Genomic DNA, 12804 nt, shown 5'->3' with positions numbered 1-12804 from the left:
GTGACACGTCAGTTGCCTGGTTCTGGATGGGTTGTACCGAGCGCTGGGTTTTGGCGCTTGACAAAAACCCTAAAGATTGAAGATTAAAGGTGCTCGCTTCAGAGCTGCACAACACTTCTCCAGCCTATTCCGTGCCCCCCTGCTCGCCCAGGTTTCCCCCAAAAAACACGCTTGGGCAACGCACCCCCGGCACCCAGCTGCTGCCCCCGGGGATGGGGAAATCGGGGAAAAAATAAGAAAAACGGGGAAGAAAGGGGAAAAAACAGGGGAAAAACGTCCCCGAGCCGCCGGGACCCCCGGGGGGCGCCGGGCAGGGAAGGGGGCTCGGGGTCCGCGGGCTGCCCGCAGCACGGCCCCCGGGGCCGCTCTTACCTCGGGGGCACGAGGGGTGCGGGGCCGGGATGGGGCGGGGGGGGGGGCTGTGGGGGCGCCCCCTCCGCGCCCCGTCTCCCGCAGCGGGCGGGCGGGGAGGGGCGGGGAGGGGCGGGCGGCGGAGGGGGCAGGGCCGCTCGCCGCAGTCACCCTCACACGGAGCGCGCCGGGGAGGGGAGAAAAAGGCCCCGCTCCGGCGGAGGGATACAGCGCCATATATAGCGGCACGGCGCAGCCGCGCACCCCCAGCACTCCTCGCCGCCGCCGCGCCGGGCAGCAGCAGCAGCAGCAGCAGCAGGAGGAGCAGCAGCAGCAGCAGCGCAGGCAGCAGCCGCCGCTCGTGGTCGCGCAGTTCGTGCCGCCGCCGCGCCATGGTAGGTAGCGCGGCCGCCCGCAGCGCCGGGGGCTGGCTGAGGAGAGGGGCGGCCGAGCCGGGCTGTCCCCGGGGAGGGCTGCGGCGCGGGGGCGGCGGGAGGCCGCGGAGCTAATGCCGTGCCGGGCACCCCGTCCGTCCTCCCTCCCTTCCCTCCCTTCCCTTCCCCCCGTCCCTGCCCTGCTCCCTGCCGCCGCTTCCTTCTCCCCGCGGCGCCGCCCGCCCCGCCTCGCCCTCCGGAAAGGGCCGGGAGCCGCTCCCCGGGGCCGCGGCTCTGCCCCGCTGCGCCCCGGCCCCGGCCGCAGTGCGCACCGAGGGGGGGGGGGGGGGGAGAGACCGCGCTGCGGCTGCTGCGCCCTCAGCGCCCCCCCCCCCCCCCCCCATTCCTCCCCGGTACCGTCCCCAAAAACGCAGCCGGGCTGCCCGCATTACATCATGTCTCCTCCTCTTCCTCCCTGCCTCCCGCCGCCTGGCCCCCGGCCGCGGGGGTTGGGGGGGCAGCCGAGCCTCACTCCCACCCCCCCCATCCCCCCCGCCTCCCTTCCAGCCCCCGGGGGCAGGGGATGGGGGGGGATTGGGGCAGGGGATGGGGCATCGGGGCAGGGGGAGCCGCTGCCTTCCCCGCCCGGGGGAGGGAGGGAGGGGAAGGGGAGGGGAGGGGAAGGGAAGCGGGGCCGCAGTGCAGCACTGCCCGCCGGGCACGGCGCCTGTTGCGCCCCGCGCTGCCCGCCCGGCCCCAGCCCCGGGGGTGGCAGCCTGGGGCTGGGGGGCTTCGGGGGCAGCCCCCCGGCCGGGGGGGGGAGGGCTGGGGGTTATATTTTTTTATTATTATTATTTTTTTTTTTTTCTTTTTTTGAGGGGGGAGCGGGCTGCTCTCTCATCGTTTCCTGGCCATCTGGGTGTCGCTCCGTGCTGCCTCCCCGCCGGGGCAGGCTGGCACCGCCGGGACACGGCTCGGTGGCGGGGCAGGGCGGGGTGGCAGCCCCAGCCCCAGGCACCTTTGTCCCCCAGCACAGCGCTGGTGGCCGCCTGCAGCGAGCCGAGCCCCGAGGACAGCTCCGGCGCTGCCATTTCTTGGTGTGACGCCGGTTTTTGGAGGCATCCGGAGCCCCGAGACACGGGGCAGAAAGCTGGTGCTGCTGGGTGAGGGTTTTGCCGAGGTGTGGCTCCGTTTCCTGTTCTGCAGGGCATTTGGTCTGTTATGTAAATTGCTTAGATGATCTTTAAGGGAAGCCTCATCTTTGCTGGAAAATCGTGAAAAGAGTGGGAGGTCAAGCTGGATTTTTGAAGACGTTTTCTACAGTCTTTTAGCACGACTTAAGAAATGTGAATTTGGTTTTTAACTGCAAGCACTATTTTCTTACCCCCCCCCCCCCCCCCATACATGTGGGGAGCTGTTTAATCATTACACACAGACATAAAACACTAAATCTAAAGCTGGAGCCTAAATACTGATGATGTCTGTATGTCACTTAACACATCCAACAAGCTTCCAACCCTGTTGTTCACCTGTGCAGGGCTTGACAGATCATGTCGCCTGTTAATTCTCCATTGCATTTGTTGCCCTTTGCTGTAGTTACCTGGCTTTTATGTTTGAGATTAATGGTATTTTAGGACAAAAGGGTTGCGAGATGCCTGCTTGCTTTGACCAACAGCATATTTTTTTTGTATTGGTAAAAGCTTTTCAAAAAAGGGAGTCTTATAGGAGCTGGTATTCTATGTTATCAAATATCCATGTCTGGATAACTAAAATTCAATTTTAGGCTTGTTTTGTTGTTAATGATGAGAGAAATACATGATTTTTGTGAAGAACCAGCTATCTTAGCCCAGTCAATGGAGGCTCTTGCGATGCCCTATCCGTACAGAAAGGGGAGATTTCTGGAAGGATGCGGTCAGCACAGCTGAGCTCTGGAGGAGCGCGTTGAGGTGCCCGCTGCGCAGTGCACCTCTGGCTGCAGCCTCCTGGTGTGCAGAAGGTCACAGGCGAGCGCTTTAAATCCTGGTGTTAGAAGGATGTGCTCTGTGGTTTGTGCCTCGGTGGGAGGCATCTTAAGGTGCTGGGCTGAATGGGGGAATAATGTGATGCTTAAACTGGTGTTTTCTTGTCGGATGGTGAAAATCTCTGATACTGAGCAGCATTTCCTCCTGTTACAGCACGGTCCTGTGTGTTAGGCTTACTGGAGGCTGCTGGCTGGACTGCGCTGTGGGGTTGGGCTGCTGTAGCGTTAGATCACTAGGTGGCACACTTGCCGTTAGCCCACTGATGTGCAAATACCCCCACGCTCGGTTAGGGTCACTGTACTTCTGGAAGTGACATCTGATGTGATGCGAGACTCTAAGCATGTCATTAAGGATTTCATGCCTTTCTGATCAATTACAAGGAGCCTGCCTTGTGTCCTTCGCCTGACCAAATCGGGTTCTTTGAGCCAAAGGATGGCATATTGTTCTGAATGGGCAGTTCTGGAACATGCTAGTTCTCTGCTTTTGGGAACGGCTGCATTGTGTAGGGGAGTGGAATCCCTTCTTGCAGAGGGAGAATTCCAGGGGTTGAAAGTGTCTTTGTAATGGTAATAATAAATCTCTGCTAAGTTTGAAGGAAGGGCCTTGTGGCTTGACACAGAGGTAAACATTATTCTAAAATATTCTATTCTTCGTGTAGGCTGATCAGCTGACTGAAGAACAGATTGCTGGTAAGTGTCTTAATGATACATACTTTTTGGCTAATTCCTTGTGACTGAAAGAAAATATCTTAAACATAATGGAATCATCTTTTTTTCTACAATTTCAAATCTATACTAACAATTATTTTAAAAACAAAAATCAAAAGCACTCCCTTTTATAAAGTTCTGGAATACTATTGGTATGTTCTGTTTCAATGTGGGCTGCAGATTATCTGAGCCAAGTGTTTCTACATTTCTTGCAAACAAGTAATTGCTTGAATTTTCAGTGAACTTCTTAGAGCCAAGGCAGAACTAAATCTTTTTTTCAGGTGAAGATAAACTTGAAGTGAAATAGAAAAAAGTAAACCTACAACTGATTTATTACCTGTTAACACAAGCGTTTATTTAAATAACTTCTAACAGTGTCTAACTCAAACTGGTTGAGAGAATAGTATTTGACCTTGTGGAGACCAGTCACACCCACTTGAGGTTGACACTAATTCTTATGTCTGCTGCCTTGTGTTGCCATTTACCACTTATTTTTATTCCTGTAAGTTTGTTAATGGTGAATGGGTGAGCTGTTGGGTTCCCTGGCTTATCCCAAACAGCTGCAATTTGTGCTGCAACAGTAATTCAAGCAACACGATGTTGAAATGCATTCACATTGCAATATTATGTTAGTACATGGAAACTTAGGTCATGTGGCTGTGCAGATTTTGTTGGTACTGTAACTATTTCTACTAATATTTGAAAAAAAAAATTCTGCCAACACACAGGCAAGTTAAATGTTTCCCAAAATCTTACCAGACGTCTTTCACTGGAATGCATTTTTGTATGCAGTTTTCTTAGCTGGTGATGTCACTAAACAATGGCGCTGTTTCTGCCTCTAGAGTTCAAGGAAGCCTTTTCCCTATTTGACAAGGATGGTGATGGTACTATCACAACAAAAGAACTGGGAACTGTCATGAGGTCGTTGGGTCAAAATCCAACAGAAGCAGAATTGCAGGATATGATCAACGAGGTAGATGCTGATGGTAAGTGTTAGAAGGATAGTTCTTAGTGTTGTAAATCATTCTGTGTATGCCCTCCACACTATATAAAGAAGATGTTACGATGAGCTCAAAATAAAGTTTAGAAATACTGGATAGAAACTATATTCGGGTGCATCTGTTATTTTGCTTGTTCTCTGCACAGCAAAGATGCTAGCTGCTGAAGTGAGAATCTTAAAGTAAAAAGATGGGCAGAGGCAAAGTTATGCTATTCGTCTTTAATATTTTATGGGTTCCAAGCTTCCTATTGCTATTCAGCTTACCCTGACCTGCATTTAACCTGTGTTTCTACCTAGCTTTTCCACGCATGTTTTGTCAGCCCTTGCTATTCTTAATAGCTGTATTAAGGTCTGGTTCTGTTTAAGGTTGAAGATGTGATTACAATGGAATAACGCTGAACTCAAGAGTTGGAAATGCAACACGGAGAGCATGCGTAGCGTAGTCTAATGTAGTGTATTAGATCACTGGTAGATAGGGGGAGCAATTGGAGGCTGTCACTTGGAAAAGCAGGAAAGCCTTCTTGCATCGAAGTTGACCAGAATGGTTCATGTGGATGCCAGAAAGGATGTATGCAGTTTTTCTCTGGGACTATGCTCAGGCTAGCAGTTACAGAAAGGAAAAGCTTGCTCTGCTTGGTGGTGTCAAGGTTTTGATCTCTTACATTGGTGGATAGTGACTTCTCTGCGATACTCTGAAGAATGAAAAGTATATTGGCAAGGCTGTGGATTATCAGTTTGTTAATCAAAACTACTTTTGTGAAAGTGTAAGTTAAACTTAATTGCCAACTAATTTGGATGCAGGTACTGAACCTTCTTGATACTCAGGGTTTGCAGTGATATGTAGAGGTTGTGTATAGTGGCTTCTCCAGGCTGTTCTGCAGTGTTCATAGAATCATAGAATGGTTTGGGTTGGAAGGCATCTTAAAGATGACCCAGTTCCAACCCCCCTGCCATGGGCAGGGACACTTCCCACCAGACCAGGTTGCATGAAGCCCCATCCAGCCTGGCCTTGAACACCTCCAGTGATGGGGCATCCACAGCTTCTCTGGGTGACCTATTCCAGTGCCTCACCACCCTCAGAGTGAAGAATTTCTTCTTTTATATCAAATACAAATCTACTTTCATTCAGTTTAAAGCCATGTTGCACTGGTAGATTAAAATTGGAAGTAGAGTGAGGACTTGAGATACGTATGTCCTGCCCATATGTTTAAATTTGCTTCACAGCAGAATGCTTTGCTAATATTCTGCACGTTCATTGAGAATTTTCTGGAGCTGTGTGTAAGACCTGTCTTCTGACTTAGCTGGTAGATGAAGTTGGCCATGATGATAAATAGCTCCATATGTCTTAATCTGGGATCCCTAAACTGCAAAGCTTTTCTTAATGATGCAGTTAAATGAATGCAGTTTAAATTTACCCAGTGAGTTTGCATGTTTCCCTGGGGCAAAAGGTAGATCTTAGCAACACGGTGAATGCTTAATGCTTTGTTTTGGCATGTAGGGATAGATCATGACTATGCTAACCTACTTTGTGTAGCTTGAAAGAACTTTGCTTCTTTATCATACTCATCTGTTTCTTATTATTTATAAGCTTTGAGCAGCCTCAAGTTTGAGTCTTTACTTAAAACTAGAACTTAGTCTTATGGATGAGGCCTGAACACTGGTGGGGATTTTCAGTTTTGCGGTGCAAAACACTATGGTTATCAGAAATAACAAATGAAAGTTTTTCTTATGTCAGTTGTTTGCAGATACTTCTTGGACCTTAAAGTTGTGTATTACTTCAGTGGTATACAATGTAGGCTGATAAAAATTGATTTTGAACAAGTATTTATGAACAGTGTGATGAAGAACTTTCTCAAATTTTAGATGTCATGGAGTTGTAGTGCCAGCTTTAATGTATTTGCTTCTGGAATCTCCCACAGTATTTGTTAGATTGTAAACAAGTTAAGTGATTAGTTTTGGAGACTGGTTTTAAGTAAAGGTGAACCTTATCAAATCTTACCTGTTAACCTGCGAATATCAGACTGATATTTTATGTGCAACTTGGGTGGGCAATGGTATGGCTTGATTTGGAAAGAAAGCAGCAGTTGACTTTGTGCTGAAACACTGGGGTGGAAGTGGCTGTTGCACATTGTAAAAGCAAACAGGCAATGGTTATGAGTTAAGGAAAACATATGGTTCTTCTATAGGAATAGGTTAGAGAGTACCTGTCAGTCTGATTCTTGTCACTGGCTAAATTAAAGGCCAGATTCTTTTGTGCTCAAAACAAGCATGGAAGTTTAATTTTGGAAGTTTGTTTCCATTAAGGCAATGGCACTATCGACTTTCCTGAATTCTTAACCATGATGGCCAGAAAAATGAAGGACACAGACAGCGAGGAAGAAATCCGTGAGGCATTCCGAGTCTTTGACAAGGTATTCTTGGATCTTCAAATATTCCTTAGAAGCAGTAATGATGCTTATCTTTTCCTCTGTGTTCTCTCATCTTGTCTGAAAGGAAAAACCTCATAGCAGAGGCAGGAGAATTTGTAGCAGAGCAGGCCCTGTTCTATGGCAGAGCAGGCTGGTTGTATCCACTTATACAGCAGTGCTAAACTTGAGGCTTTTCCAGGAAGAAAACTTTCTGGCCTTTTAAGAGCAGATATGAGCAGAATTTGATGCTTGCAGGGTGAAGGGGTCTTGTACAGAAGATTACAAAAATACCTTTTGATTTTGGGGAATTACAGAAATATTCGCGTGGGTGTGCAAGGTATTATGAAAGCTTCTGAAGCTGTCACCGGTATTTACAGGCACAAGGGGTGCCTGTAATAGACAAGGCAGCATGTTGTCTTAAACATGCAGGCTTTGAAGTTACTTTCAGGAAAACTTGAGCTCAACTCCCACCTTCATTAAAGTTAACCTAGGTGTACATGGTAAAAGTTCTGACGAGCTATTTTTAGAACAGGGGTTCCCCTCTTTGGATTGTTTGGGTATGACAGTTACTACAAGAGACCTGTGCTGTACAGTGGCTGGTGCAGCTGCTAAGCTAATGCATATGCATGCGTGGAAGGTCTCTTTCCAATTTTTGTGGAAAAAGAGCCAGTCTCTGGTCCTTTGCTGGAAGGTGTTTTAGAGCAGATGTTCGTTTATTTAGTACTTCCCCCAGTTTATTTTTGCAGACTAGGTTGGTGAGTGGTGGCAGATGTGACACCATCTAAGCTCCTGCTCTAAGTTAGTGTGTTCTTCGTGTAGACAGAAGACAATTCCTGAAATGGCTAGATATCAGAACTTAGAGCATATATAACTAATGGAATGCTGACTTAAAGTTGTTACTCTTTTTGCCACTATTCTTGTCACAACTGCTTATGAGTGAAATTAAAGTGTTTTCTTTGAAGGTGTGATTTGTTCTAGATCTTATATAAGAAGCCTAACTTAGCTGCCCACAGTCTGATTATAGAAGCAGTGTTTTCATGGAATCGAAAGCTGACTTTATACTTGCTGGTGGGGAACTAGTCCTGTAGTTGCTTAGGCAGCAGAGAAACGAAAGCACTTTTTCTAACAATCTTTCAAAAATAAAATCAAGAAGCATTAAAATACCTTATAACAGCTGCGAATCTAGCATACAGTTACTCTTACAGTACAATAATTAGAGAAGATTTTGTTGGGAAGCATGTTTCATAAGGTGATAGGACTGATCCACACTGTAGGGGTACGCAGTGTACTGGATCTGTATGTCTCTCCTATGAGCTATAAGGCTAGTTTAAAAGCAGTCCCTAGAAACCTAGGTGTAGTTTCAGAGTAGATCAGTGTCAGTATTGTTGATCATAATCTTGTGAAACTTTCCCTGCAGGATGGCAATGGTTATATCAGTGCGGCAGAGCTACGTCATGTTATGACAAACTTAGGAGAAAAGCTAACAGATGAAGAAGTAGACGAAATGATCAGAGAAGCAGACATTGATGGGGATGGGCAAGTCAACTATGAAGGTAAAACAGCTTAACTTGACTCATACTCGTTATTCACGTTGAGTGAAGGTGTACTGAATAGGCCATCATTTTCTAGTATTTGGAGACACAGTTTATTCAGTTGTCCACTTCTGTGGAGGAAAATCTAACTTTCACTGCATCTAATGTTTGTTATGCCAAGTATGCTTAAGATTTATATGATAGTTGAAAGTACTCCAGAGACGATAAATTAGTGACTTTTTGTCTTTTCAGAATTCGTACAGATGATGACTGCAAAGTGAAGAGACCTCCTTTACACCTTTTTTCCTCTAGAAGAATCAAATTGAATCTTTTACTTACCTCTTGCAAAAAAAATGTTCATTTATTCATTCTGTTTCTGTATAGCAAAACTGAATGTCAAAATACCTTCTGTCCACAAACTGCATGTAATGGTTGGTGGTCCTGTCCCCAAAAGATCAAGTTAAACATCAGTTTTACAATATAAATAATTGTACTACCTTGAAAATAAAAAAAAAAAAGGAAGCACTTAGTGAACTCAAAAGTTCCATTTGCTAATGACTATTACACTGTTTGGGCTGGCCAGTTTTTCATGCATGCAGCTTGACAATTGAGCACAGTCAGACATTTGTATAAAAAGGAAAAAAACAACCTAAAAGATCCACTCTTTTCTTCAACAGTGGATTCTAGATCAATTTGTAGTATAAATTGTCATAGCTGGTTTACTTTAAAATTGGTTTATACCTCAGGATGGTATGCAGCAAAAATGGTTGAAGGATGCAAAACTTAGAGAAAATGCCCTAAAGGTTGAATGGTTCTCCTGTACGTAGCAGTGTGCTCCAAAAAATACGATGATCTTAACTATGGATGGCATGTCTGTGTTAAAATATTGGTTTAACATTGTCTGCATTGCACTATAGTGAAACGGGTGTCGGCTGTTACCGTTCACAAAATTTTTAAAAGAAACCTTCACCAAGGGAGCATCTTTGGACTCTCATATTTTTAAAACCTTCTGTACCATGACTTGGAGCTGGCGGAGTAGCCTGTGGACTTCAGCACAACTATCAACATTGCTGTTCAAGACATTACAATTTATGTCCATTCCAAGTTGTAAATGCTAGTCTTTTTTTCCAATAAAAGACCATTAACTTAAAGGTGGTGTTAAATGCTTTGTAAAGCTAAAATATATATATAATTGAGATAATAAACCAAAAAAGCAGTAGGAGGGAACTGTTTCTATGAATGACTTGCTGCTAAATTATAATGCACATGTATGCAATAAGTTATCCCCTATCTTTTCGAGATGGCAAGAACTGACCTCCTGTAACCCAAGACCTTTGCTATAAATAAATGAACTTGTGCTTGCCTTTCATATTACGACAATGTTAATTTAGTTGGTCTCAAAGTCGTGTAATGCTGACTCGTCAACTATCAGCAGAGAAGTAACACCTCATTTCACTAAAGTGGAGAGCTTTCAGCATGCATGTCGATACTGGGGGAACATGGATAGATTGCGATGTTTTTTTTGACAGGTTATAGAAACCAGTTGGAGCACTTAAACAGCATGGACTTCATAGATATCTATGATTCTCAAACATGCCAAAAACGCATTTCTCTACCCACAGAAAGAAATGGACATTTCTCTTACAATGTTTAGAAAACAAAAGCCTTTTTGGAAACTGGGGCTATTATGTCTTGACTATCTTCTCAAACACTTGCATGAATTTTATGGGGTGGAGAAGAGGACTAGGGTTAATTTAAAAACAGTCTTGTTACTTCTGCTTTGCATGCACTAGCAATGCTTAGTCATTCCAGGTCTTTGAGTAAGTGTTCTCTGATCCTTCAGCTTCCCCATGAATGAGTAGCAAAGCAGCTGTGTTCACTCTTCTTTGTTTTGGAAGAATGCTTTTTTTTTTTTAATAGCAGAGCCTCCATGTGGAAGGCTTTTATGCTTGGGAGGGAGGGACTACAGCTTTGTTACTTGACTGTAAGTCTGTTTCCAAATATAACTGGAGCTGCAAACCTTAATTGCTTAATTGCCTTTGGTTCTGGAGAGTATTGATACTATCTCTTGAGAGAGATGCAAGTCTCCATTCATCCTGTCTAACTGAGGTGCCTGTGTTAAGAACTTGGTTGCTTGAAACGCAGCCTCACTCGGTGGGGGTAAAGAGATGCCTCCAGAAGGCAATCGAGACTATCTGCCTTCAGTGATTTGTTTTTTACTTTTTATTCCTGGTTGTTGCTGGGGGGAGTTCTGGGTGACTAGGTACCCAGACACCTTAACCAAGTGCCTGAAAGTTAGATGGGCTGAATCTAGGCAGTTGTTCAGATCTCTAGTTGTAAAGGCTTTTGCTATGGCTGCGTATGCTGTCATAACAAACTGGCTGCTGTGATGAGAATGCCTGACTGCCACTTGAAAGTAGAGCCTTGCATGGCAGCTGCAGACTGCTTCTTTGGCAGTGCCCGAGAGTGGCTGCCCTGAGTCTGTAGACCAGCTTTGAACGAGAATGTACTGAGGGACAGGCAAGGTAGGAGCAAAGGTTGCTGCTCTCAACTAATTACTTCTGCCTGAGTGTGCAGAGATCTCGTCTAGTAGGTAAATGCTTCTTACCATCTATCTGTCATTCACTCACGGTTGGTAGGGTAGTTCATTTAAGAACAGCTGCTTTTAGCTTATTCAGTGTGCTCTGTGCTTGCTAGCAAAGAGACCTCATTCCTGCAAGAGGTTCTTGGCTTGATTAGAAATTGTCTGGCAGTGTGCAGTGTTGGTATGCCCTGTAACTGAATCTGCCTGGAGGTATCTAATTATTAACTGACTTCAGTACCACATCAACCTCGAGTAAATGTATCCTCTGTACAGGACTTTAGCTCTGTTCCTTTCCGCATAGTGAGTATCTAGAGAAATGAAACAGTGTCATCAAGGACTTTTTTTCTTTTTTTTTTCTTTTTGTGGGTGTGTGCGTGTGGCTTTGGCTTTTTCCAAATGTGAAAGTGTGGGCTGGATACACTTGGTGCATGGCTTAGAAACATGGGACTGGAAAGAACTTCCTGGGTCATCAGATCCAGTCCCCTGCTATTGCAGGCAACCGTGTCATATAATCCTTTTAATAAACTGATCAAGCTTAACCACCTGCTTGTAAGTGGCTTGTTTTCATGGAAGTTCTGTAACTCATGTTGCTCTCAACTGATGCAAGTAATATATGAAATATGAAGTTAATCAAAAGGTCCTCCAGCTTAGCTTCAGGTTTATCATTACACTTATTTAACTGAATTTCTCAACCATGTTTTTCTTTGCACAACACTCAGGAAAGTGTTGAATATTTACACCCCCTTGTTATGAATAAGAGTTGGTGTGCTTGCTTATTTTTTTTAATGGAAAAGATGGATGTCTGGCTTGTTGAAACTTGTTAGATATGTTAATTGTCAAGGCAAGAAACAATTGAGTTGTATTTGATACATAAATTTAAGGCTAGATTATACATAACCATTTTTAAAATACATCAACTTGCAGTGTAGTTTTATATTTAATACTGAAATTGTACTGCTAAAGTTTAAACTGCTGTTAATCATATTCCTCTTCTGATCATAATGAAAAAATAAAGGGTAAGAAAATGCTTAACATAGATTATTCATTATCATGCTTATTTTATTATCTCAGGCACACACATCCTGAAGCGTCTCCAGGTATGGGGCATTTGTTTTGTTTGGTGGGGTGGGGTAAAGGGGAGGAGGGGGGTTACTGATGTGATGATGGGAGACTCTCATTCCCACAATTTGTCCCACTTCTGCAGCTTCAGAAACTGATGCTGTCAAGAATCAATGAAGAAGTTAGCCTACACCTTACTGATGCATTAAATGTGCGCGTGGGTGCAGGTCTGACCTGTGGGTACTGCACAGTGCTGCTGCTGACAGTCCCTGTGCCCTGCACAGCTCGGTGGGAGGGGGAGAGGCTCTATCTTGATCCCCATATGGCAGTAAACATAATGTGAACGCAGGTCCCTGTTCCCAGGTGGCACCAAATTAAACTAAAAAGACAGTCTTGGAGTTTAGAACTAACAGTTGTATGGCTTGCTTTTTCCATACCCTGAAACTAACTGGACCACCTGCCTTACTGCAATCCAATTAGGGTGTGGGGTTTTGTTTTTTAAGGTTCAGTGACTAACTGAAATTTGACAAAGTACTGTGGCAAGACCACGGCGTGTCTTCTAACCATAAACATCTAGTAGTCAAGTGAAGATAAGTGATAAAGACTGGTGCCATGTATCTCCTGACTGACATTTAGGAGAGCAGACGATAAACATTTAAATAGAACAGGTGCACCCTTAAAATCAGTAAGACAAATGTGTGTGATATTTGTGGATTTTTACACAACAGGATTGCAATTCCAATATATATTTATATATTTTTAAAATCC

At 45.0% G+C, this 12804-nt stretch overlaps 1 protein-coding gene across 1 annotated transcript; it reads left to right on the top strand.

The window, feature by feature from the left end:
• Positions 1 to 541: 541 nt before the first annotated feature.
• Positions 542 to 12015, top strand: CALM1 (calmodulin 1). Its single transcript, XM_027457858.3, has 6 exons — positions 542 to 746; positions 3405 to 3435; positions 4296 to 4439; positions 6758 to 6864; positions 8279 to 8414; positions 8646 to 12015. The coding sequence occupies exons 1-6, from the start codon at positions 744 to 746 to the stop codon at positions 8672 to 8674; spliced, it is 450 nt and encodes a 149-aa protein (XP_027313659.1). The 5' UTR covers positions 542 to 743; the 3' UTR covers positions 8675 to 12015.
• Positions 12016 to 12804: the final 789 nt, after the last annotated feature.

Source organism: Anas platyrhynchos, chromosome 5, assembly GCF_047663525.1.
Source record: "Anas platyrhynchos isolate ZD024472 breed Pekin duck chromosome 5, IASCAAS_PekinDuck_T2T, whole genome shotgun sequence".
Classification (NCBI taxonomy): domain Eukaryota; kingdom Metazoa; phylum Chordata; class Aves; order Anseriformes; family Anatidae; genus Anas; species Anas platyrhynchos.
The sequence above is the reverse complement of the archived record's forward strand: the minus strand, read 5'-3'. Positions and strand labels throughout refer to the sequence as shown.

What these genes read in the sequence shown, in the direction of transcription:
- CALM1 (XM_027457858.3), top strand. An exon ending in CAACGAGGTAGATGCTGATG is followed by an intron (nt 4,440 to 6,757) that starts GTAAGTGTTAGA and finishes GTTTCCATTAAG; the next exon opens with GCAATGGCACTATCGACTTT. An exon ending in CATTCCGAGTCTTTGACAAG is followed by an intron (nt 6,865 to 8,278) that starts GTATTCTTGGAT and finishes CTTTCCCTGCAG; the next exon opens with GATGGCAATGGTTATATCAG.